Raw genomic sequence first — 23,959 nt, 5'->3', positions numbered from 1 at the left:
TCTCAATGAGCCCAGATATATACACCAGTGTCCCATTGTGCCCAGATATATAGATCAGTGTCTCATTGTGCCCACATATATACACCTGAGTGTCTTACAATATCCTGATGCATTGATTGGTGTCTCAAAGGTATGTTTGAGCCCATTGATTTGTGAAGTACTCTGTGAAGCCTGTAATCCCTCCATCTTTTCTACAAACAGAGACCATTACCCTGAGTATGGGGACCTGATGGTTGGTGCATCCTTCCGGCCTGGTTTTTACAACATCCCTTGTACCAGGACTGATTTAGCCACAGTAGGTCGGTTTCATGTAAAGATCAGTGTATTACAGAATGACTTAATGCTAAATTAGCGTGATCTTAGACTTGGCTGTGTTAAAGGCCTGGAGATGATCAGCTGTTCCCCAGGTGTTGTGCTACAAGAGGTTCTATATGGGTGCGAAGTAAGTCCAGCAGGAGGTTTTCCTTTAATAGAAAAACCGCTGAGGTTGAGAAGAGATGAATCTAGTGTATGCTGTGTAGAGGAGAGTAGATATAACAGTATTCCCTTGCTGTTTAAATTGATTTCAGGTACTGTCACAGCTTGGGGACATTCAGTTTTAATAAAAGTCAGGATCAAATTAATTTCTTTTATGACAGTTGATTCAATTTCTTCAATTTCAGTTGGGTTTGTAGTTGTTGTAATGATCTGTTGTAGTTTTACAACAAATATTGAAGACATATCTGCACTTTAGAGGACAAATGGGTTTGTGATGTATCCATGTGTAGGATATTGTTATAGTCTGTTGGTTTTCACAGACAAAAAGGGATTCCATGGAGATGTTGCTGTTTAAAAAATGTGAGACAAACATTTATGTCTTGAGAAGTAAAGTTATGGCACTTGTAATGAGTTCCACAGGTATTACAGAAACATCCAGGTAGGCTTTCAACATGTGCTAAGTTCAACCCCATGGTTTTATCAGTGGAATAAGTCAGACTTACATGGGGATTATTGCTTGCTGTATACCACAGTTTACTAAGTATCCTCATGGCCTCAAAACTGTATTATAGAATCTATGTTTATGAAAATATGTTACATTTGACAACTTTCTTAATGGCATTCATTACACTTGTCAGGGGGTACACAAAGTATGTGATCTAGACCACCAGACTATGCCTTGTCTGACTTCAGATGGCTTTAAACCCTGGATAGTTTTATCAGTAGAACTAATCAGACTTGCATACAGATTGCTACTGGTCGTTTTCACACAGTTTGCTAAGTATCCTCATGGCTTCACAATTCTACAATAAAATCTATCTATGAAGATAAGAGGAACCCTTTCATAACGTAGATGTTATTACAAGCAACAATTTATTATGCAAATGTATACAGGAAATGAACGCCTGCAAAGTGCACATGGCCAGTGGTCACCTGTCTCGCAGACTTCACATAAACAATGATATTCCGTATATTGCATCACACTTAATGTTGAACTAGCTCTCTCACAAACCAGCGTATTGTACATATAGTTTTTGCATCCAGAGCAGAGTAACTGCTAGTCTCTAAAATGAATATATTTTGCAGAAAAAAGGTTTTTAAATAAAAATCAAATATAATGAAAAGGAGCCCAGAGCCTTTCCTCTTTTCAGCCTGATCCATGATGCTGTGGTAATCTAGACTTACCACACATTCTAGACTTGCATGGGTTACATTGGGTATATCTTTCTTGGGGTTTGTATGACAGACTACATCTAGGGAAATAAGTGATATCTTGATGTAAGTCTGCTGGAGGATAGATGCCAGATAGGCCATGGTTAACTCATGCTACTTAGAGAGGCCAGTGATACCTGTATAGCAGCAGCTAACACCTAGTTGCTTTTTCTAGTAACAAATGTCGAAAACATTTAAGAATCTTCAAGGAAATCAAAAGCTAAAGAAATCTGCAAGATTAATGTGATGTGTAGCCATAATATCTGTTCATGCTCAAATGCAAAATACAACAATACATTTTTAAGAACAGTAGGTACAAATTCAAATTGTGAACAGCTTTAATGATCTTCCAGCCACCTTTATGAAAAGATGGTCAGCCATAAATGTGACATGGATTTGGTATGGAACTGAAAATCCTTTTTATTTTACAGCATATGATTGCATACCAGCAGACTCTAAGCTTGATATTTTGGTTGGACAGAAGGATTGGATTCAGATTTCAGATTAAATCATGCCTTCTTCATTAAGAAATCAGCTTTTCAGATTGAAGAAACCAATCACATTTTTTAAAGAAATCACAGTGATCACTTCGTACGAAGTTTCTCCTTCGGACTCCATCAGCTCCACTGTTTCGTCATATTAGTATTTGATGTTGTGGAAATAATGTTTGACTTGTAATGACAGTTTAAATAATATCCCCTTCAGACAACTCTGCCCTCATTGCACATACCGTTTGATTAACCTGGCATTATCGTGTATCACCTTCCATATTACATGTTAATGGCGGCCCCCTTAAAGCACCTTTCCCCAGGATTCTCCATGTGCTGCTACTGAACACTTATAGAGGAGGTTCAATGTAATCACATGCTGTAGTTGTATATAGTTTATCTTGTGGCAGAAACTCAATGTTCCTAAAATATGATGTGGAAAGTGAAATGTGCCTGGCATCCAACATAACTGCAGGCCATGTGTGTTAGATATAGTTAGCGTTACACGCTGTGACTCACACTTCATCCTCTCATACTGCCTCATGTACTTTAATTGTGCCAACTCTATTGGAGTCTAATGTTAAATCATAAATATATAATTTTAAGTTTGAAATGTTGCTATTAGATGAGTTAGAAGATTATGTGCACAATTATGAAAAAATAATTTTAGGATTTACTTAATAAGATCAATATTAAATATTCACAAAACTATTTAGATTCAAATTTCATCAATTAATCATATTTTCATATCCAATCCATTTATTTTGAAACAAATCCATCCCTGAGTGAGTGTTTCATTTCCTTGGCCACAGGTTCATGCTCTTGTTTTACTTGGTGTCCTCCACATTGGGACCTGTAGCATCCTGGGATAGTGTTACATGTGATCAAATAGTACCTGAATAGTAACCTTTACCAGTCAGTCCAGAGAACAACTACTCTACAAAGTGGTATACAGCCCTATGGCTGCCAGTGAGGTAACTGTAAACCAACCATGGTGTCACCTCAGGGAAATGATTGGTGGTATATCATCCTTGTCAGTTTTCAGTTGTCTCCCCTGTCAACATTCATCAAGATGTAAGGTCCAGTCATGATCATTTAATCATTCATGTCTCCACCCAGTTTTCAGTCACCCTCAAACGAAAGCCATGTCTGTCCTAGTCTGCAGAAGCATTCCCCATCTCTGTAAACACTGGTTACAGTGACTGTTGACACATGGCATCATATCCCAGTTGTTAGATTACTGCTTGTCATCATCTCATTGTCTGGGCCCCATTTCAGAAAGCTATTGTAGGGCCATGACTGTTGTACCTCCTACCCTGTAACATACACTTACAGTCGCTACCATAGCATTTGGAAATTGGGCCCTCGTCCAGATTTGACCATTTCCAGACTGCCACTTATACCTGTAATGAGTGGTATAGAAACAACACACAATCAATCTATACTTGCCTATTAATAATTGCTTATTATTCTTGATATAATGTGATAGTTCTGGAAGAGACAATATTATAACCTCATAATTGCAGGTTATCAGGAAATTTGTGAAAACTGGTTTCCATTCACCTAATTCCCTTCAACCAAGGCATGGTGCTTTCCTACACAGGTGATATACTGGGGTACAACTGATCATTATTGCCTGAACAACTAAAGCATATGTGTTATAGGCCCATACAGGCACCATTGGCACAGCTGGAATAGCTGGTGCTTTGCAGGCGAGATAAATATTCAATACCATGGCATTATCATGGCAGTATATATCTTTATCAGCAAAAAGTGTATCTGAATATGCAAAAGAATATGTTCTGGTTTCACTGATTTTTATTTATGTGAAGTTTTTTCAAAGTGTAAGGAGTCATTTGACACTATCAATGTGCAAATCTTCATCTGGACATTTAAAAAGTATAGAAAAAACAGCATGTGACATTTATCTGCAAATCTGTCTCAGATGGTGTGTAATGGTGGACCCAAAAACTGTCTAATGTAAAAATGAATGCAAAAAGTGCGTATCTTAGGAGATTTTTGACAACATAATCCAAGTAATAGACTCAATTATTCCAGGAAATTTTATCTCTTGTTCTAAATAAAGATATAATCCTGTCACAATTAAGTTTTTAACATGGAGAAAGAGACTTGTTTTATGTACGGAACATGTCAAATGGTCAATATTAGTTTAGATTCTGTAGTCAATATAACACTTGTCACATCAAAATGCACGGAAGAAAGAAGTTTGCTATAATTGATGGGAAAATGCAATTCTCTCTGAAATACACCTTTGTAGTTGTGGCGGCTAGTCTTGTCGATTTCAATAAATATTGCGGCAGTGATGGGTCATTGGACAGTTGTGATTGATTGCTGCTAGATGGCTCTGTCGGGGATTTGAGGAGGTCATGGTTGAAAGATCACACGCTATTACTGGCTTTGATATCAACTGTATGCTGTATTTGGAAATGTGATTTTGTGCATCACTGAAGAGAATCTGTAATACAGGGTGGTGAGAATGATATATGATTATCAAGTTATTATTGGATAATAAGGGACAGTGATGTATCTACTTGTGACAGATAGACACAGAAAAAAGACTAGATCCTTGCCATAGTGGAAATGGACTTTAAAAGCATTCTATATGGAGATTGAAATGGAATACAAGTTCACAGTCACCAGTCACCAAATGTTTACCAATTAATTATAAAATGATGAGATCTTGATGGTTACAAAATTTGTATTAGCAATTTGTTAAATTTGTCTCTTTCTTTCATTCAGGTTCAGAAAATCCCCAGACCTCACAAAGTATGCAGCTTATGAGGTGAGTACAGTGTTGGACATTTGTCTGTTTCTTCTTTGTGAAATCCCCCCAAAAAAGTTTATGGTGAGTGTTTATTTCCTGTAGTGTAAAGGTCAAATGGACATAGTGCAAGTATGTAATAGCAGTAGATCCAGTAGGATGAAATATATCATAGATAATATCACATCTACATTGCAGAGGATCAGAGGTTCATGGCATGATATACCGGTATAGTGCAGGATACTTTTTACAAGTTGATTTGAGGATGTTAAATTTATTTAATTGTGGATTCAAATAGAAGGAATTCTTTATTTATTCTTTTATGAAATTTGTGAAAAGTGTGAAAACAATATTTCTAGGGAATTTGATGTTTTCTTAAATACCAGTCAAAATATTTTTTGCTTACGATGTGTCTTTTAGACCTTGGACTGATGAAGTTAGTCGATTTGTAAAGTGTACTCCCAAATATTTGTATTATCTTAAATCTGAAGTTTGTCAAATTTGTTGAACCATTTTGATAATTTCCATCTATTTTGTTTACTTGTTTCTATGTATTTTTAATTTCCTTTGATTACAAAAGTACTGTACTTCATTTATTTGCCTTTGAAGCCCAGGTATTATGCTCTAGAACAAAACCATATCATCAGGTAAAAGGAGTAGAAAAAGTTAAGTAAGTTGTGCATGCCCTCATTACAGTTTTCATAAATTTATATCAGATGTTTACTGATGAAAACCAAAAACAGAATTGGACTAAGTATACATTCTTGTCTTATCCCAATTCTCCTGCAGAAAGAATCCAATATGGTGTTATTGTCTTGAACATATACTTCACATCCATGTTGTATTCTATCAAGGGATTTAGTCAAGGTACATCCATGTCATATTCTGTCAAGGGATTTAGTCAAGGTACATCCATATCATATTCTATCAAGGGATTTAGTCAAGGTACATCCATATCGTATTCTGTCAAGGGATTTAGTCAAGGTACATCCATGTCATATTCTGTCAAGGGATTTAGTCAAGGTACATCCATATCATATTCTGTCAAGGGATTTAGTCAAGGTACATCTATGTCATATTCTGTCAAGGGATTTAGTCAAGGTACATCTATGTCATATTCTGTCAAGGGATTTAGTCAAGGTACATCCATATCGTATTCTGTCAAGGGATTTAGTCAAGGTACATCCATATCGTATTCTGTTAAGGGATTTAGTCAAGGTACATCCATATCGTATTCTGTCAAGGGATTTAGTCAAGGTACATCCATATCATATTCTGTCAAGGGATTTAGTCAAGGTACATCCATATCGTATTCTGTCAAGGGATTTAGTCAAGGTACATCCATATCGTATTCTGTCAAGGGATTTAGTCAAGGTACATCCGTATCATATTCTGTCAAGGGATTTAGTCAAGGTACATCTATGTCATATTCTGTCAAGGGATTTAGTCAAGGTACATCCATATCATATTCTGTCAAGGGATTTAGTCAAGGTACATCTATGTCATATTCTGTCAAGGGATTTAGTCAAGGTACATCTATGTCATATTCTGTCAAGGGATTTAGTCAAGGTACATCCATATCGTATTCTGTCAAGGGATTTAGTCAAGGTACATCTATGTCATATTCTGTCAAGGGATTTAGTCAAGGTACATCCATATCGTATTCTGTCAAGGGATTTAGTCAAGGTACATCCATGTCATATTCTGTCAAGGGATTTAGTCAAGGTACATCCATATCGTATTTTGTCAAGGGATTTAGTCAAGGTACATCCATATCGTATTCTATCAAGGGATTTAGTCAAGGTACATCCATGTCATATTCTGTCAAGGGATTTAGTCAAGGTACATCCATATCGTATTCTGTCAAGGGATTTAGTCAAGGTACATCCATATCGTATTCTGTCAAGGGATTTAGTCAAGGTACATCCATATCGTATTTTGTCAAGGGATTTAGTCAAGGTACATCCATATCGTATTCTATCAAGGGATTTAGTCAAGGTACATCCATGTCATATTCTGTCAAGGGATTTAGTCAAGGTACATCCATATCGTATTCTGTCAAGGGATTTAGTCAAGGTACATCCATATCGTATTTTGTCAAGGGATTTAGTCAAGGTACATCCATATCGTATTCTATCAAGGGATTTAGTCAAGGTACATCCATGTCATATTCTGTCAAGGGATTTAGTCAAGGTACATCCATATCGTATTCTGTCAAGGGATTTAGTCAAGGTACATCCATATCGTATTCTGTCAAGGGATTTAGTCAAGGTACATCCATATTGTATTCTGTCACAATGGCATGGAGCTTGCTGTCTCTACAATTGCTCTGTTCAAGAAAAGCAAGCCAGTTCTGATTTTCTCCAACCAATGAGATTAACACTGTGTTTGTGCTGAGCAGGGCAGCTGGGGTATGACATCAGACAGCAGGAATCTGAGGTTTACCCATACCTTTCCATGTGGATCAGTAGATCCTGCAGACAGTGTGCTGGTAGTGACAGCCTTCCTTGCTGCCAGCGTGTATGGCTGGGCTATAATACAGAGGTTATGCATGATAACACCAACCTCAGCATGGCTGAACTTAGCGTTCTCATTTTTCGGTAGGCAGGAACTATTGTTAACCTTGTGTATATCAACTTTAATATTTTCGTTTAGCACTGATATACCATATAAAGCATAAGACCCAGCAAGGGTCTCTCTCACACAAAGTTTCCATGTACACAAGTAGGTGAGACACTGTAGCACTTCCTTAAGTAATTACCCTTAGAGCTAATGTGAGTATAAGGGTAAAAACTACACTAGATTTGATACTCTCAAGGGAAGTGCATGAGGGAGCAGGTCTACTATTGACTGTTACACAGCCTCACTTGCTGGCTTACAATCATTCAGATTTAAGCCTTTTGATCTTACTGCTGATCTGTAAAAAGTGACACCAAGCCTTGAAAATAGTGAAGCAGTTTTTTGTTTGGTATTAAGTCACAGACACTGTCTACAAGTTAATTGCAGGATTCTTTTTTTGACTATTTTTTAAGTGGATGCTGAGTAGATGTATTGAGGCCGATGATGTATTGTAGTGTGTGATGGGGATGATGACATCAGCTCAGCAGGGGGTACAGCAGTGCCCACCTCATTATGTGCAAGCTAGCCCTTCAGCCCCTCCTGTAGACTAAGGCTTAGTCTCTGAATATATATAATTTGGATAGTAACAAACAAGCCCATTTATATTGAAAAGGAGCCCTAGGGAGACCAGAGATTCCTGAACCTGAGGAAATCTAGACTTGCTTTATTTAGGGCTTTAGCACTGCAGAGAGGGCTAGGCAGTAGGGAAAATAATGTTGTTCAGGGACTGTGAGACAGACTACCCCTCCTGCTGCTACACCTGGGGGCATCAGGCTGATCTGGGTACAGGGCAGGGGTGGCTACCTACTGACTCATCTAGATAAACATCTGTTTCCTTCTTGGAGGACAACGTTTGCAGCTCATTGTAACTGTAAATGTCAGAAGTGTTTTTTGGTGCACTTATGTACTTCTTGACTTATTCATTATTGCCAGTATACATTGCTTGTCTGATGTGTGGAAATAGACGCTTTTCACCCCAACAGTGAATGTTGAATGATTTTATATAGAGATGTAGTAATACACATGAAGCTCTAAGATATTAGTCTCATTGATATCCTATCCAGAATGAGAATTGCCTGTGTGATCAAAAGTAGAACAAGGACGCCAATATCAACCTGTATTGACTGGCCAAGGGGATTATTATAATACGCCATGTTGTGTTTGTAGCATATCGCCTGACTGAGGTGAGCCTAGCCAATCATACAGCTTTAATTACGTGTAACAATCACATCAGGATAAAGTGTTCACGTCCTGCCAGGTAGTTACAGGGTGATCAACAATGCCACTAAAATCTACATATTGCCAGTGAGCGGGATGGGCCCGTGATGCGACTGTCAGCTGGATGGCCCCGTGGTGATGTGACCATCAGCTGGATGCAGGATGACAGAAGGCATAATACATCAGTCTCTATTTACATCACTCAAGTGACATGTCTCTCTCCCTTGTTAAACTAATGTAAGATTTGTTCCTCTATTCCCCAACCTTAAACCACCACACCCAACTGTATTCCTCCATTCCCCAACCCTACACCACCACACTCAACTGTGTTCCTCCATTCCCCAACCCTACTCTACCACACTCAACTGTATTCCTCCATTCCCCAACCCTACTCCACCACACTCAACCATGTTCCTCCATTCCCCAACCCTACACCACCACACTCAACTGTATTCCTCCATTCCCCAACCCTACTCCACCACACTCAACCATGTTCCTCCATTCCCCAACCCTACACCACCACACTCAACCGTGTTCCTCCATTCCCCAACCCTACTCCACCACTGTGACCTCCACCCCCTGTACTCACCAGTCCTGTGTCCCTCACTGTGACCTCCACACCACTGTACTCACCAGTCCATGCCCCTTACTGTGACCTCCACCCCCTGTACTCACCAGTCCTGTGTCCCTCACTGTGACCTCCACACCACTGTACTCACCAGTCCTATGCCCCTTACTGTGACCTCCACCCCCCTGTACTCACCAGTCCTGTGTCCCTCACTGTGACCTCCACCCCCTGTACTCACCAGCCTATGCCCCTTACTGTGACCTCCACCCCCTGTACTCACCAGTCCTGTGTCCCTCACTGTGACCTCCACACCACTGTACTCACCAGTCCTATGCCCCTTACTGTGACCTCCACCCCCCTGTACTCACCAGTCCTGTGTCCCTCACTGTGACCTCCACCCCCTGTACTCACCAGTCCTGTGTCCCTCACTGTGACCTCCACCCCCTGTACTCACCAGTCCTATGTTCCTCACTGTGACCTCCACCCCCTGTACTCACCAGTCCTGTGTCCCTCACTGTGACCTCCACCCCCTGTACTCACCAGTCCTGTGTCCCTCACTGTGACCTCCACACCACTGTACTCACCAGTCCATGCCCCTTACTGTGACCTCCACCCCCTGTACTCACCAGTCCTGTGTCCCTCACTGTGACCTCCACACCACTGTACTCACCAGTCCTATGCCCCTTACTGTGACCTCCACCCCCCTGTACTCACCAGTCCTATGTTCCTTACTGTGACCTCCACCCCCCTGTACTCACCAGTCCTGAGTCCCTTACTGTGACCTCCACCCCCCTGTACTCACCAGCCCTGTGCCCCTTACTGTGACCTCCATCTCCCTGTACTCACCAGTCCTATGTTCCTTACTGTGACCTCCACCCCCCTGTACTCACCAGCCCTGTGCCCCTTACTGTGACCTTACTCCACACCCCTGCCTCTGCTTGAAATTTTACCCTGTCCCCAATGCACAACCACCTCCACCTCCTCCACACACACCCTACCCCAGTCCTCCACACATGAGGGTGATGCCCACGTACCCTTCGGTGATGTATATGGGCATGGTGAAGATCACTACGACTAATCTCATATTACACCCCAATTAAAATGCTCCATACCAAGCCTTTAATCCTTGCCAGTGGCTATCATTTGTAAACTGGTGCCTGTGGCCACTCCAAGAGGCAGGCAGCATCAGTTGTGAGTGTTAACACTGATCATGCTGCAGCCTAGCGGGATGTGTAAGGCTGCTTGTAGTCTGTCATGCTGTATATTGCTTATGGAAATTGACAAGGCGTAAAACTACATTTGGATTCGTATTTCATGCTGTTATAGCCTTATATGACAATGTGAAATATTGGTGTGGGAGGTTGCTGCTACTGCTGCTGTTGTTGCTGCTGCTGTACAGGTGTAAGTACCTCACTTGTCAATGGAAATACTTTCCTTCTGATACATTCCAGTGGATTTCTTTCACTTCGGTTGAAACTTTACAACTTCTTGCTTGAATGCCCCCACTGTCAAAATTGTTAAACAATACTCCAGATGTTATGAGTTTTGAGACTGCAATTTTATCTGTATGTCACCCAGTTCTCCAGCATTTTGGTTCAAACAATAGTAGCTGTTTATTGTTACTATTTATAATTGTAGAAACTGATTGACATTTGAAGATATAGCGGTGATCAGTTCCTGTCTAGAATGCCCCATTAGAGTTTTCGGTCATATGTTGTCCCTTATTTCAGGGGCAATGTGTCACCTACACAGAATAGCTAAATCTACTTTTGATGGTTCATACTGTTTAGCAGAGACCACGTACCGATATATGGTCTCTGTGTTTAGTTATCAAACTAAAATATGGTCATAATCAATATGTTTGTCAGATTGTTTCGCACCAATTCAGATCACAGACAACTGTTTGGTTCAGGCACGTAATTCACCATTACTGGTAGTTATGGCCCCCAGCAACTCCAGCCACATGGTTGTAGAGTCTATCAACTCAAGTCATCAGTTTCATGTGGTCTGATATCAAACACTATTTATTGTATTTGTGTTTAGTTACTCAGGGGAAAGATAATTACAAACCTGCCCAGCAATGTAAGACATAGGGTTGTGTATACACACAGCAAAAGCACCAGATCACCAGGGACCACACTAGATCACCAGGGACCACACCAGATCACCAGGGACCAAACCAGATCACAAGGGACCACACCAGATCACCTCGGACCACACCAGATTACCACGAACCACACCAGATCACCAGGTCACCAGGGACCACACCAGATCACCACGGACAACACCAGATCACCACGGACCATACCAGATCACCACGGACCACACCAGATCACCACGGACCACACCAGATTACCACGGACCACACCAGATCACCACGGACCACACCAGATCACCAGGTCACCAGGGACCACACCAGATCACCAGGGACCACACCAGATCACAAGGGACCACACCAGATCACCAGGGACCATACCAGATCACAAGGGACCACACCAGATCACCTCGGACCACACCAGATTACCACGGACCACACCAGATCACCACGGACCACACCAGATCACCAAGTCACCAGGGACCACACCAGATCACCACGGACAACACCAGATTACCACGGACCACACCAGATCACCAGGTCACCAGGGACCACACCAGATCACCAGGTCACCAGGGACCACACCAGATCACCAGGGACCACACCAGATCACCAGGGACCACACCAGATCAGCAGGTCACCAGGGACCACACCAGATCACAAGGGACCACACCAGATCAGCAGGTCACAAGGGACCACACCAGATCAGAAGGGACCCGACCAATCTCCAGGGACCACACCAGGTCACCAGGGACCACACCAGATCACCAGGGACCTGACCAATCACCAGGGGCCACACCAATCACCAGGAACCACACCAGATCTCCAGGTACCACACCAGATCACCAGGGACCGTGCTTGTTAACAATCACAGAAGCTTGCTGTTGAAGCTTGATGCTGACATCATGAAATGAGTTCCAATGTTTTTCTATGCAGGACTAACATGGAAAACCTGAGGAAAGAGTATTTCATGTATTCTACACAATAAATATATCAGGATAAAATCTGAAATGAGTAAATTACACAATATCTGAAATCACTTTTCTATATAAGTCTTTCTTATCCTCTTCAGCCAGTCATGATTATATAATGTGTAAAGAGATTCTGTTATATACAATGATTGTACTCAGTTGGCATATTATCTATTTTCTTTCATAGTTTTGCTGTTTTTACCATTTACAAGTTATTAAATTGCCAACTGGTTACTGCTTATGAAGCATCACAGAAATATCAGTACAATCTTGTAAGGCGGCAGTTGAAATACAAGCAAGATCAATAACAATGAAGTTTCCCTTACCACAGTGGAGATCAGAAGGCTCATGACACACTGCTATGTGTGTTTCTTAATTTCCATATTTCACATTGATGTGGACTGACATGACTGATTTCTACCCAGATTTTTGTTGTTGTGGTAGGAATGTCATCTGATTTTCCTGAATGTGGCAGTGATTATTGTGACACAGGCCAAGGAATTGTACCTCTCTGTGTGCAGAGGAATGTGAGCCAGTGCATGGATTTAACATACTTTAGTGTTGCAGTGCTGTTAGGGATGCTTTGTGGGGTATACATTCACTTATCTTAAATTGTCCAGTACATTAGTCAATAGGATGTCGCAGTGATACTGAGATAGTCTCATTGTAATTTGATGGCCTGTGTGTATGTTGGGATGTCATGGCCTGTGTGTGTGTTGGGATGTCATGGCCTGTGTGTGTGTTGGGATGTCATGGCCTGTGTGTATGTTGGGATGTCATGGCCTGTGTGTATGTTGGGATGTCATGGCCTCTGAGTGTGTTGGGATGTCATGGCCTGTGTGTATGTTGGGATGTCATGGCCTGTGTGTGTGTTGGGATGTCATGGCCTGAGTGTGTGTTTGGATGTCATGGCCTGTGTGTGTGTTGGGATGTCATGGCCTGTGTGTGTGTTGGGATGTCATGGCCTGAGTGTGTGTTTGGATGTCATGGCCTGTGTGTGTCTTGGGATGTCATGGCCTGTGTGTGTTTGGATGTCATGGCCTATGTGTGTGTTGGGATGTGATGGCCTGTGTGTGTGTTGGGATGTGATGGCCTGTGTGTGTGTTGGGATGCCATGGCCTGTGTGTATGTTGGGATGTCATGGCCTGTGTGTGTGTATGGATGTGATGGCCTGTGTGTGTATGGATGTGATGGCCTGTGTGTGTTGGGATGTCATGGCCTGTGTGTAAGTTGGGATGTCATGGCCTGTGTGTGTTGGGATGTCATGGCCTGTGTGTGTTGGGATGTCATGGCTTGTGTGTGTGTTTGGATGTCATGGCCGTGTGTGTGTCTTGGGATGTCATGACCTGTATGATTGTGTTGGGATGTCATGGCTTGTGTGTATGTTGGGATGTCATGGCCTGTGTGTGTGTATGGATGTGATGGCCTGTGTGTGTATGGATGTGATGGCCTGTGTGTGTTGGGATGTCATGGCCTGTGTGTAAGTTGGGATGTCATGGCCTGTGTGTGTTGGGATGTCATGGCCTGTGTGTGTTGGGATGTCATGGCTTGTGTGTGTGTTTGGATGTCATGGCCGTGTGTGTGTCTTGGGATGTCATGACCTGTATGATTGTGTTGGGATGTCATGGCTTGTGTGTATTGGGATGTCATGGCTTGTGTGTGTGTTGGGATGTCATGACCTGTCTGTGTGTTGGGTTGTCGTATGTATGGAGAGGATCAAGTAATGTCCCAGAGAAGGAGTATACAACGTTTCTACCGACTACAATTAATTATGTGTCTGATCCAACAGCCAGCCTCCTCAGTGGTAAATGTTCTGTTACTACAAGGGTGTAATGCAATTGTTGTCTGTGTGTGAGGGTTTGTGGGTGGCCAGGCTCACGTCACATGGCCTTGTTAACACAGGAAGTAATTGACCCTGGCTGACCTGGCTGAACTGGGGACGCTGATGGACAAATACCGCTGTTATGCAATTAGTGGGAGAGTTACTACTTATGACAAATAAATTAATGAAATTTGTTATGGAAAGTCATGTTAATACATTTCTATTTTATTAAATCAGGGCTACGCCATGTGGCCATGGCTTCATGAAGTGTTGTGTGATAGCAGGAAGGACTTACCTTTCAGGAACCTAGCTGCACGATTGTCCACAGAGCCCATGGGGAGACAACACAGAGCAGGTGCTGTAGTGTGGTAGGATGGGTACAGTTTTCAAGTCCTGTGGAAGTTTTGTGATGAAAGCAAGACATTGTGTTATTTGTATTCATCAGACATCGTAGTTAAATAAAAAGTTTGGTTCCAAGTTGAAATATGGTGCAAATAGTACTTTTGAGCACTGTACAAAATGGTTGTGGAAAAGGTTGCTAAAAGGTCAGAAGGTCATAGTGGGCGAGTTGAATATTTAAAGTTTAAGGTTATTAACTTTATCCAAGTGTGTTCTCCATTTCATGAAATATTTTATTTAAAAAAAAAGAAGTTTTTTAATTAAAACAAAATGCAAATAATGAACACTCCCTATCTCAAAATGGCAGCTATCAGACAAATTTAAGCAGATGTAGGTTTTGTGCATTTTGTAAGTATATTATTGCTTCAGTTTATCAAATCAATGTAAATCCAGCTATTGATAAAAATGAAAGAACAGTTATGTATGTATGAAACTAAAAAAAACTAAAAAGAGATGTCTATTTCTGTTTGATGAGACTGTCAGTAAGGAAGCAGTCCTAATTTCAAAATGTAGTTGGTCAATATCAAATTATGCGTTATCCAATTCTTATTAATAGGTTTAAAAATTTTCTTCTAAAAGCAGAGTTCTTTGAAAATAGATAAGAATATAATTAAATGATGGGGAGAAAACATTATTTCTGCTTCACACTCTCTCAATTAAATCCCTTGAAATAATTTTGAAGTCATCGGATCGGATCATTCTAAAATAGTTATAATCTTTGAAAAAAAATATATACAAATAAATGTAGGGGAGAAATCCTTTTTTTATCAGCAGCATAGGAGAAGGTGGGGTCTCCATATTTAGCTTGTTTGACTTTGGGGATAACAAGAAGGTGCTGATTCCCTGATCTCAGAGATCTAGATGGTGCATAAGCCTGAAGATCTGAGAGGTAGACTGGAGCGATGTTAGTCATGCACTTGTATGCGAGACAGAGGAGTTGAAAAAGATTCTGTGTTTCACGGGCAGCCAATGGAGGTCCTTTAGAGTTGGGGTGATGTGCTGTTTTCTGGAGATCTGGGAGGTAATGCGAGCAGCTAAATTCTGTATGCAATGGAGTTGGCCAGTGACACAAGATGGAGATCCAGCCAAAAGGCCGCTTACAGTAGTCCATATGGGAGTGACTAGGCTGAGGCAGAGAGTTTTGGAGGCATCTTTGGTAAGAACGGTCTGGCCTTACTGATATTGGCGAAGATGGAAGTAGCAAGTTTTAGTAACATACTTGACGTGTTCTGTCATACTGAGATCTTGATCGATGACAACACCCAGATCCTTGACAGTGGAAGAAAGTGGAATGGTTGCTCCACAGACAGACGCACTAGTATTGTCACATTGCTTGAGTTATTCAGCCTGTCCCAGAAGAATGGACTCTGTTTTCTCTTTATTTAATTTCAAGGCATTTGATGACATCCATGCATATCTTCTGGCAACAGTCTGATGTCTGACGGAGAGACGCTCTAGATGACTCTGTGTTTGGTTGAAATAACTTCCACAGCTGCGTGTCATCTTCGTAGTTCTAAGTGGTCAAGGTTGTGGTCTGCTACAATAGAGCCAAGTGGAACAGTATAGAGGGTGAAGAAGATCGGACCAAGCACGGATACTCGAGGGACTCTGGACTCAAGCCTAGATGCGGTTGACATAGACTCACCAATAACAACAGTTTGAGTCCTGTCCTGTAGATAAGGTGCCAACCATGATAAAGCTGAATCCTTTATTCAAAGTTCTGTATCAAATCTTTTGAGGAGTCTCTGGTGATCTATCGTGTCAAAGGCACTGCTTAGGTCAAGTAATGTGAGCAGGGCCACTTGTACTGTGTCAATACCACATCATAGGTCATTCAGGATCTTCAGCAGAGCCGTCTATGTGCTGTGGTGTGCTCTGTAGGCTGATTGGAACACCTCATAGAGGTTATGCCAGGAAAGGTGTCCCATGAGACGACTGGAGACTGCACGTTCAATGAGCTTGGATATAAATGCTAAGTTTGAAACAGGCCTGTAGTTTTTTGGATCCGCAGAATCAAGGCTTGATTTCTTCACATGTGGCCTAACTAGAGCTGACTTGAGTACACGTGATGACATAACCAGATGAAGTAGAAGAGTGGTAAAAGAAGTACGTCGAGACAGTCATATAGAAGGTCAGTTGGAATCGGATCAAGTGAACAAGTTGTTCTTTTTGCAGATTTCAGTAGTTTAGTAACTTTAGTGTCAGTGAAACTATCAATATGAGTAAGAGGCATGCCATCAAACATTTTTGGAGGAAAATCAGCTTCAGCCACAGCCATAGAAGACGAAATTTTGTCATGAATGTCTTAGATCTTTTTGTAGAAATATTCCGAAAATGTCTGTGCTGTTGCTTCATTGTCATCAGATGTCGGAAGTGACGATTCCCAGTGTTTACCCAAGATACTGAACAAAAGTTTGAACAGCAACTTTGGACTTGACTCGTTGACTTCAATCTTAGAATTGAGATGTTGATTTGGCTGATGACCGTTGTTGAGTGATTTCTGGCTGAAATATACATTTGGTGATGAATCTCCAGGAAACATTTTTTCCATCTGCATTCTGCTTTCCTCTTGTCTCTTTTATCTTGTCGAACTTCAGGTGTGAAGTCCCAAGCAGATGTTTTAGTGACTGGTATGACTCTGTCCTTCACTGGTGCATGGTTGTCTAGCAGCTCAGATAGAACTTTATTGTATAGCAGAACGAGACTTTCAACATCATATTGTGGCTCAAGTATAAGGTCTGAGTTTAGCAAATTGTCTTTAAAAGTATCCTTATCCAGGGAGCGCATGTCCAAGCTCACAAAGATATGGAAATGATCAGAGAGATGTAGATCCTATACAGATACACAACTGACACATGCGTCTGAAGCATGGTTAACTATCCAGTCCAGAGTGTGTCCACCTCTGTGGCTTGCCTCTGACACAAGTTGTACACAGTTGTGGACTTCAAGAAGATTAAGTATTCGTTTAGTGTCATGGTTATCCTTGTTGTCAAAATGGAAATTGAAGTCGCCTACGATGTTAAGAGCTACTTCGTCAACTTTTCCAGTTGCCGAGACGGTGCCGAGCAGTAATTGCTGCCAATGGTGGCCATACAAAGTACTTTAACGCCATCTTGTGGACTCAAGTAAACAGAAACACAACAGTAAAGGCTTTGTCTATAGACGTTTGAATTTCACCTTTTTACCATTGGGATTGCATGAAATAATTGCTCTTAAACTAACGCAAGGAATTCTTCTGAAAATGGCTTATGCGTTTCTTACTTTGAAGAGTATATTTCTGGATCGCAGTTTCAAGTAAAGACCTCATCTATAGTTCATAAACAGGGTAAGAAGTACATTCCTTTTTCATATTGTACTAATTCTATATAAAATATGCTTTGTGCAGAAATGGGGTTTTATTCATCATTATCACTTTTAGAGCTAAAAATAACTCTTTTATGTAAATTTAAGACTAAAAGCAACCTAAAACAATCTGGTGACTTACAGGATATGAGAAATATATTCCTTAACCAAATATGCATGGTATTTGATGTTAAAACCATTGTTCTGTTCCGGGTTTTTGCAACTTTTTCAGTTTCCGGTTAAATTTTGGTGGCCATCTTGGATTTTGAGCTAAATATAGCTTTCGCATTAATATTCGGATTGGAACCAAACATTTTTTTAAACTCCTTTAACATATAAACACAACAGAATATATGATTTGCTTTCATCAAAAAACTTTCACGGAATCCCATAAGCTCCTTGACTACTGGTTGAGGGATGGGAACAGGACACACTAGTCTGTCTCACAGTCCCTGAACCACATTATTTTCTCTATTGCTAAGCCCTCTCTGCAGTGCTAAAGCCCTAAATAAAGCAAGTCTAGATTTCCTCAGGTTCTGAATCTCTGGTCTCCCCGGGGCTCCTTTTTAATTAAAATGGGTGTGTTTGTTACTATCAAACTTATATATATTCAGAGACTAAGCATTAGTCTAACGACACACCAGTTAGTGTGTTTTTCCAGAGTATAAAACAGATAAAATCATTTCCTTAAGCTGGTGTAAGTCTTGTTACAGTGACTGTGAATGTCTGATTTGGAGTCCATGCTGTTCTTGAGATAGGTGCATTACATTCCATGTGCCCCGTTTGATGGTTGACACAGTTCCATGTGCCCCCTGTGATGGATGTCAGTTCCATGTGCCCCGTGTGATGGTTGACACAGTTCCATGTGCCCCCTGTGATGGTTGACACAGTTCCATGTGCCCCGTGTGATGGATGACACAGTTCCATGTGCCCCCTGTGATGGATGACACAGTTCCATGTGCCCCGTGTGATGGATGACACAGTTCCATGTGCCCCCTGTGATGGATGACACAGTTCCATGTGCCCCCTGTGATGGATGACACAGTTCCATGTGCCCCCTGTGATGGATGACACAGTTCCATGTGCCCCCTGTGATGGATGACACAGTTCCATGTGCCCCCTGTGATGGTTGACACAGTTCCATGTGCCCCGTGTGATGGTTGACACAGTTCCATGTGCTCCCTGTGATGTATGACACAGTTACATGTGCTCCCTGTGATGGATGACACAGTTCCATGTGCCCCCTGTGATGGTTGACACAGTTCCATGTGCCCCATGTGATGGATGACACAGTTCCATGTGCCCCCTGTGATGGATGACACAGTTCCATGTGCCCCGAGTGATGGATGACACAGTTCCATGTGCCCCGTGTGATGGATGACACAGTTCCATGTGCCCCCTGTGATGGATGACACAGTTCCATGTGCCCCCGAGTGATGGATGACACAGTTCCATGTGCCCCCTGTGATGGATGACACCTATGCCTTGGTGTAAATCTATGCTAGATAACTTCAGTCAGAGATTAGTGTTGCTATTTGATTATGACATCATGCTTACAAAACATTCTAATACAGTTTCTTTATGAAGATGACAACCTGGGGGTGAAATTTGTATCCTACATCTTGTGTGATCAGTGGGATTCCTGTGGTGTCATGTCTTCAGTGTGATCCTGTGATGTCATGACTGTGTGAGTCACGTGGTGTCATGTCTTCAGTGTGATCCTGTGATGTCATGACTGTGTGAGTCACGAGGTGTCATGTCTTCAGTGTGATCCTGTGATGTCATGACTGTGTGAGTCACGTGGTGTCATGTCTTCAGTGTCATCCTGTGATGTCATGACTGTGTGAGTCACATGGTGTCATGTGAGTCCTGTAGTCACATGATGACAAGTGTGAGTCATGTGGTGTCATGTGAGTCTTGTAGTCACATGATGACAAGTGTGAGTCATGTGGTCAGTGTCAAGTATTGTCATGTACTGTGAGTCATGTGGTCAGCGTTGGATGATGTTTGGTGCTTAAAGTCTGTGTGACATATTCCTGACAGGGTTGTCTCTTTCCTCTGTAGCTTGGTGAGTTACAGCTGCCTCGCCATGGGCCACCACAACCCATACTAATTAAATTGTCCAGAACTATATCAAACACATGATTAATTTAGCCCCATGACCTTGAGTGAATGCCATCTCACAGTCAAAGACAGTGTTAACTATTGTCCTGGGGTGCTGATAGGGACAATCACATGGTCCTGCCTTGTCGCTTATTAGCCCAGTGTTTGCTGTATCAGACTGGTGAAGGTCTGCATTAGTGCTTTTTATCATTGCCTTGTCTCCTGTGCCACCTCTGTCTAGCTGGCTCACACTAGAAACAATACCAGCATGAGGTCACATCAAGCAATGGCACACACTCCACGGATCATTGGACATAGTCCATTTGCAGAAATTAAAACTGAAATGTTTTCTGTTTCATTAGTGGTGCTGCATGTTGGTTATTGATGTAGTGTTGTGTGGAGGGGGCATGGTCTGGGCCCCTGACAGTGCTCATCGCAGACACTGCATGGCATGGCATTGTCAGCAATTGCTTCCCGGGTCAATGACCATGTCCATCTGTGTAGAGGGGAGAGTTACAGCAGCTGATACATGGGGTATCATCATAAAGCCATGACCAATAGTGATGCCTGTAGCCTTACTCTAAGGCTGTACTAAAGACTAAGACCATTGATGTATAGTAATTCTAGACAAGTCTAGATCAGCAGACTCTAAGGACTCTGTGTGTAATGCTGTCATATAGAGACACCTGGTTGTTTGTCTCACTCTGTATTAATTAACATTAGTTGACACAGGTTGTGGAGTGGAAGGAGTGATTTACAGCTGGTTCATGGAGTGATGTACAGCTGATTCAGGGAGTGATGTACATCTGGGACAAGTGATGATATAAAAGACTAATACATAAGATAGTCCAAGTTTGACAAATAGTCTGTGTGTTTGATACAAACCCAAAAAAGATCATCGACTGAAGAGGAAATAATAATAATAATAATAATGTGCATATTTATATAGCGCTACATCCAGGTACTGATACCCGCTCATGGCGCTACAATACTATAGGAGAAAAGAAAATAGTTAAAACTATTTACAGACAGACAATTGAACACAGAAAGTCTAGTAATAGGCAAGACGAAAAAAGTGGGTTTTTAGAGACGATTTAAATGTGTCCAAAGATTCAGCATTCTTGATGTGAGTGGGCAAGTTGTTCCAGAGACTGGCGGCTGCGTGTTGGAATGATCTTTTCCCATAGGTTGAGAGTCGAACTTTAGGAATGACAAGTAGCTGGTGATTGTGGGATCGTAATGGTCGGGTTGGAATGTACTGACACAGAAGACTGGAGAGGTATTCAGGTGTTTGTCCATGTAGAGCTTTGAAAGTGATACATAGAATTTTGAATTCAATCCGGAATTTGACAGGCAACCAATGTAGAGACATCAGTGAAATGGAGAAGTATGTCACAGTCAATCCATTCGGTTGTTATGTGTTCCCTCTGTGGGTGACTGTTTGATGCCACCTCCCAGCATCACTTCCCTCTGTGGGTGACTGTTTGATGCCACCTCTCCAGCATCACTTCCCTCTGTGGGTGACTGTTTGATGCCACCTCCCCAGCATCACTTCCCTCTGTGGGTGACTGTTGATGCCACCTCTCCAGCATCACATTCTGGTGATGACATGGGAGAAGGCCAGTGGAAGTTTCACAAACCAGCTGTTGTGGCACTGGAGACCTTATCTGACTTCTTTATGATGGTCGGGAAGCACATTAGAAATAACTTAGCCGTGAAGTAAGTGTTCTCAGTGTTTTCAGAAATTCACACATCTTGTGTTGTACACATTATATCCTTCTGGAAGAAATGGGGAGGAAACATAGTAAGGGGAGGGAGAGAGAGAACACATGTCCAACAACATCACTGGGAGGAGGGGGAGGCCCACTCCAGGCACTGGACAGCATGTCCTCCATGTTCAGTACCACCTTCATCATCAGGAGGCTGACCTGGGACTAATTGGCCACACACAGATAAATGAGAAAACATGATGGACTCTTTGTATGCAAGTGTTTTGAACCACAAATATACTGTCGTTAAAACATGCCAAGCACACACACTCAGCTCATTAAATGTCTATGATCATCTCTCCTAAAGGGATTTCACATTACTTTAATGGGAATGTAAATTGGGCACTTTGATGTCTCCCCTTCAGCCTTCTATGAAGCTGTTACTGTCTCACCAAGCACTGGTGTCCGTTGTTCTATCCCAGGTACTGGTGTCCGTTGTTCTATCCCAGGTACTGGTGTCCATGTTCTATCCCAGGTACTGGTGTCCGTGTTCTATCCCAGGTACTGGTGTCCATGTTCTATCCAAGGTACTAGTGTCTGTGTTCTATCCCAGGTACTGGTGTCCGTGTTCTATCCCAAGAACTGGTACACTGGGTACTGTATACCGGGTACTGTACACTGGGTACTGTATACCAGGTACTGTACACCCTGTATTGTTGTAGTGTTGTACACCAGGTACTGTATACTGGGTACTGTACACCAGGTACCATACTTTAGGTACTGTATTCCGGTACTGTACACAGGCACTGTACATTGGGTACTGTACACATGGTACTGTATACTGGGTACTGTACACCAGGTACGGTATTCCTGGGTACTGTACACCAGGTACTGTATACAGGGTACTGTATACCAGGTACTGTACACCAGATACGGTATTCTGGGTATTGTACACCAGGTGCTGTATACCAGGTACTGAACACCAGGTACTGTACACCAGGTACCATACATCAGGTACTGTATACCGGGTACTGTACACAGGTACTGTACACATGCACTGTACATTGGGTACTGTACACCAGGTACTGTATACTGGGTACTGTACACCGCAGGTAACGGTATTCTGGGTACTGTACACCCAGGTACTGTATGTATCCGGTACTGTATACCAGGTACTGTATACCAGGTACTATATACAGGGTACTGTATACATACCAGGTACTGTATACAGGGTACTGTATACTGGGTACTGTATACCAGGTACTATATACAGGGTACTGTATACCAGATACTGTACACCATGTACTGTATACCGGATACTGTATACAGGGTACTGTACACCAGGTACTGTATACCAGGTACTATATACAGGGTACTGTATTTCGGGTACTGTACACCGGGTACTGTACACCGGTGCTGTACACCAGGTACTGTACACACCAGGTACTGTATACCAGATACTGTACACCATGGGTACTGTATACCACCAGGTGCTACCAGGTATACCAGGTACTGTATCACTGTATACAGGGGTACTGTACACCAGGTACTATACCAGGTACTGTACTGTATACCTGGGTACTGTACACCAGGTACTGTACATCAGGTACTGTATACCCAGATACTGTACACCATGTACTGTATACCAGATACTGTATACCAGGTACTGTTCACCAGGTACTGTTTACCAGGTACTATATACAGGGTACTGTATCCTGGGTACTTTACACCAGGTGCTGTATACCAGGTACTGTTTACCAGGTACTATATACAGGGTACTGTATCCTGGGTACTTTACACCAGGTACTGTATAAGGGGTACTGTACACCAGGTACTGTACACCAGGGCTGTTAGTAGAGTCCAGTAAGGGCCAACACGTGGTGTAACAAAGACAAATTTATCTAAAAACTTGTGACTATCACTTTCAGATGTTCATTTTGTCCCAGGTCTATGTTATATTCATTGAGAAATGTCTTTAAAGATATTTTAACATTGTAAGAAGTGTTTATGACAAAGTCTGAAGGCATGGTAAATATACATCCAGTCCATCATTCAGTGGGTCATGTATTGTAATCCTTTGTGGCACTGTCAGATACTGTACTGGATTACTGTCTCACACAAGCTGATCAACCCTTCTGATTAGTGAAAAACTGA

The 23,959-nt window shown here is 42.0% G+C and overlaps 2 protein-coding genes across 2 annotated transcripts in view; both read left to right on the top strand.

Annotated features, from left to right (window-relative positions):
- The window catches only part of LOC124257304 (kin of IRRE-like protein 1), a 295,543-nt gene that overhangs the window by 125,779 nt on the left and 145,805 nt on the right, over positions 1-23,959 (top strand). Inside the window, exon 3 of the mRNA XM_046691339.1 lies at positions 4,938-4,980. The gene's annotated coding sequence lies outside the window, so the exon portion shown is untranslated. The remainder of the gene's footprint in view (positions 1-4,937; positions 4,981-23,959) is intronic.
- Positions 432-12,324, top strand: LOC124257303 (mucin-1-like). Its single transcript, XM_046691338.1, has 3 exons — positions 432-442; positions 4,938-4,980; positions 11,476-12,324. Exons 1-3 carry the CDS (start codon positions 432-434, stop codon positions 12,322-12,324), a joined length of 903 nt encoding a protein of 300 aa, XP_046547294.1.

The sequence above is a fragment of the Haliotis rubra genome, unplaced genomic scaffold, assembly GCF_003918875.1.
Source record: "Haliotis rubra isolate DU_JTF1 unplaced genomic scaffold, ASM391887v1 Scf657, whole genome shotgun sequence".
NCBI lineage: Eukaryota > Metazoa > Mollusca > Gastropoda > Lepetellida > Haliotidae > Haliotis > Haliotis rubra.
Note: the sequence above shows the minus strand (reverse complement) of the source record. Positions and strands in the feature narration are given on the sequence as shown.

What these genes read in the sequence shown, in the direction of transcription:
- LOC124257303 (XM_046691338.1), top strand. An exon ending in CAAAGTATGCAGCTTATGAG is followed by an intron (nt 4,981 to 11,475) that starts GTGAGTACAGTG and finishes GTATACACACAG; the next exon opens with CAAAAGCACCAGATCACCAG.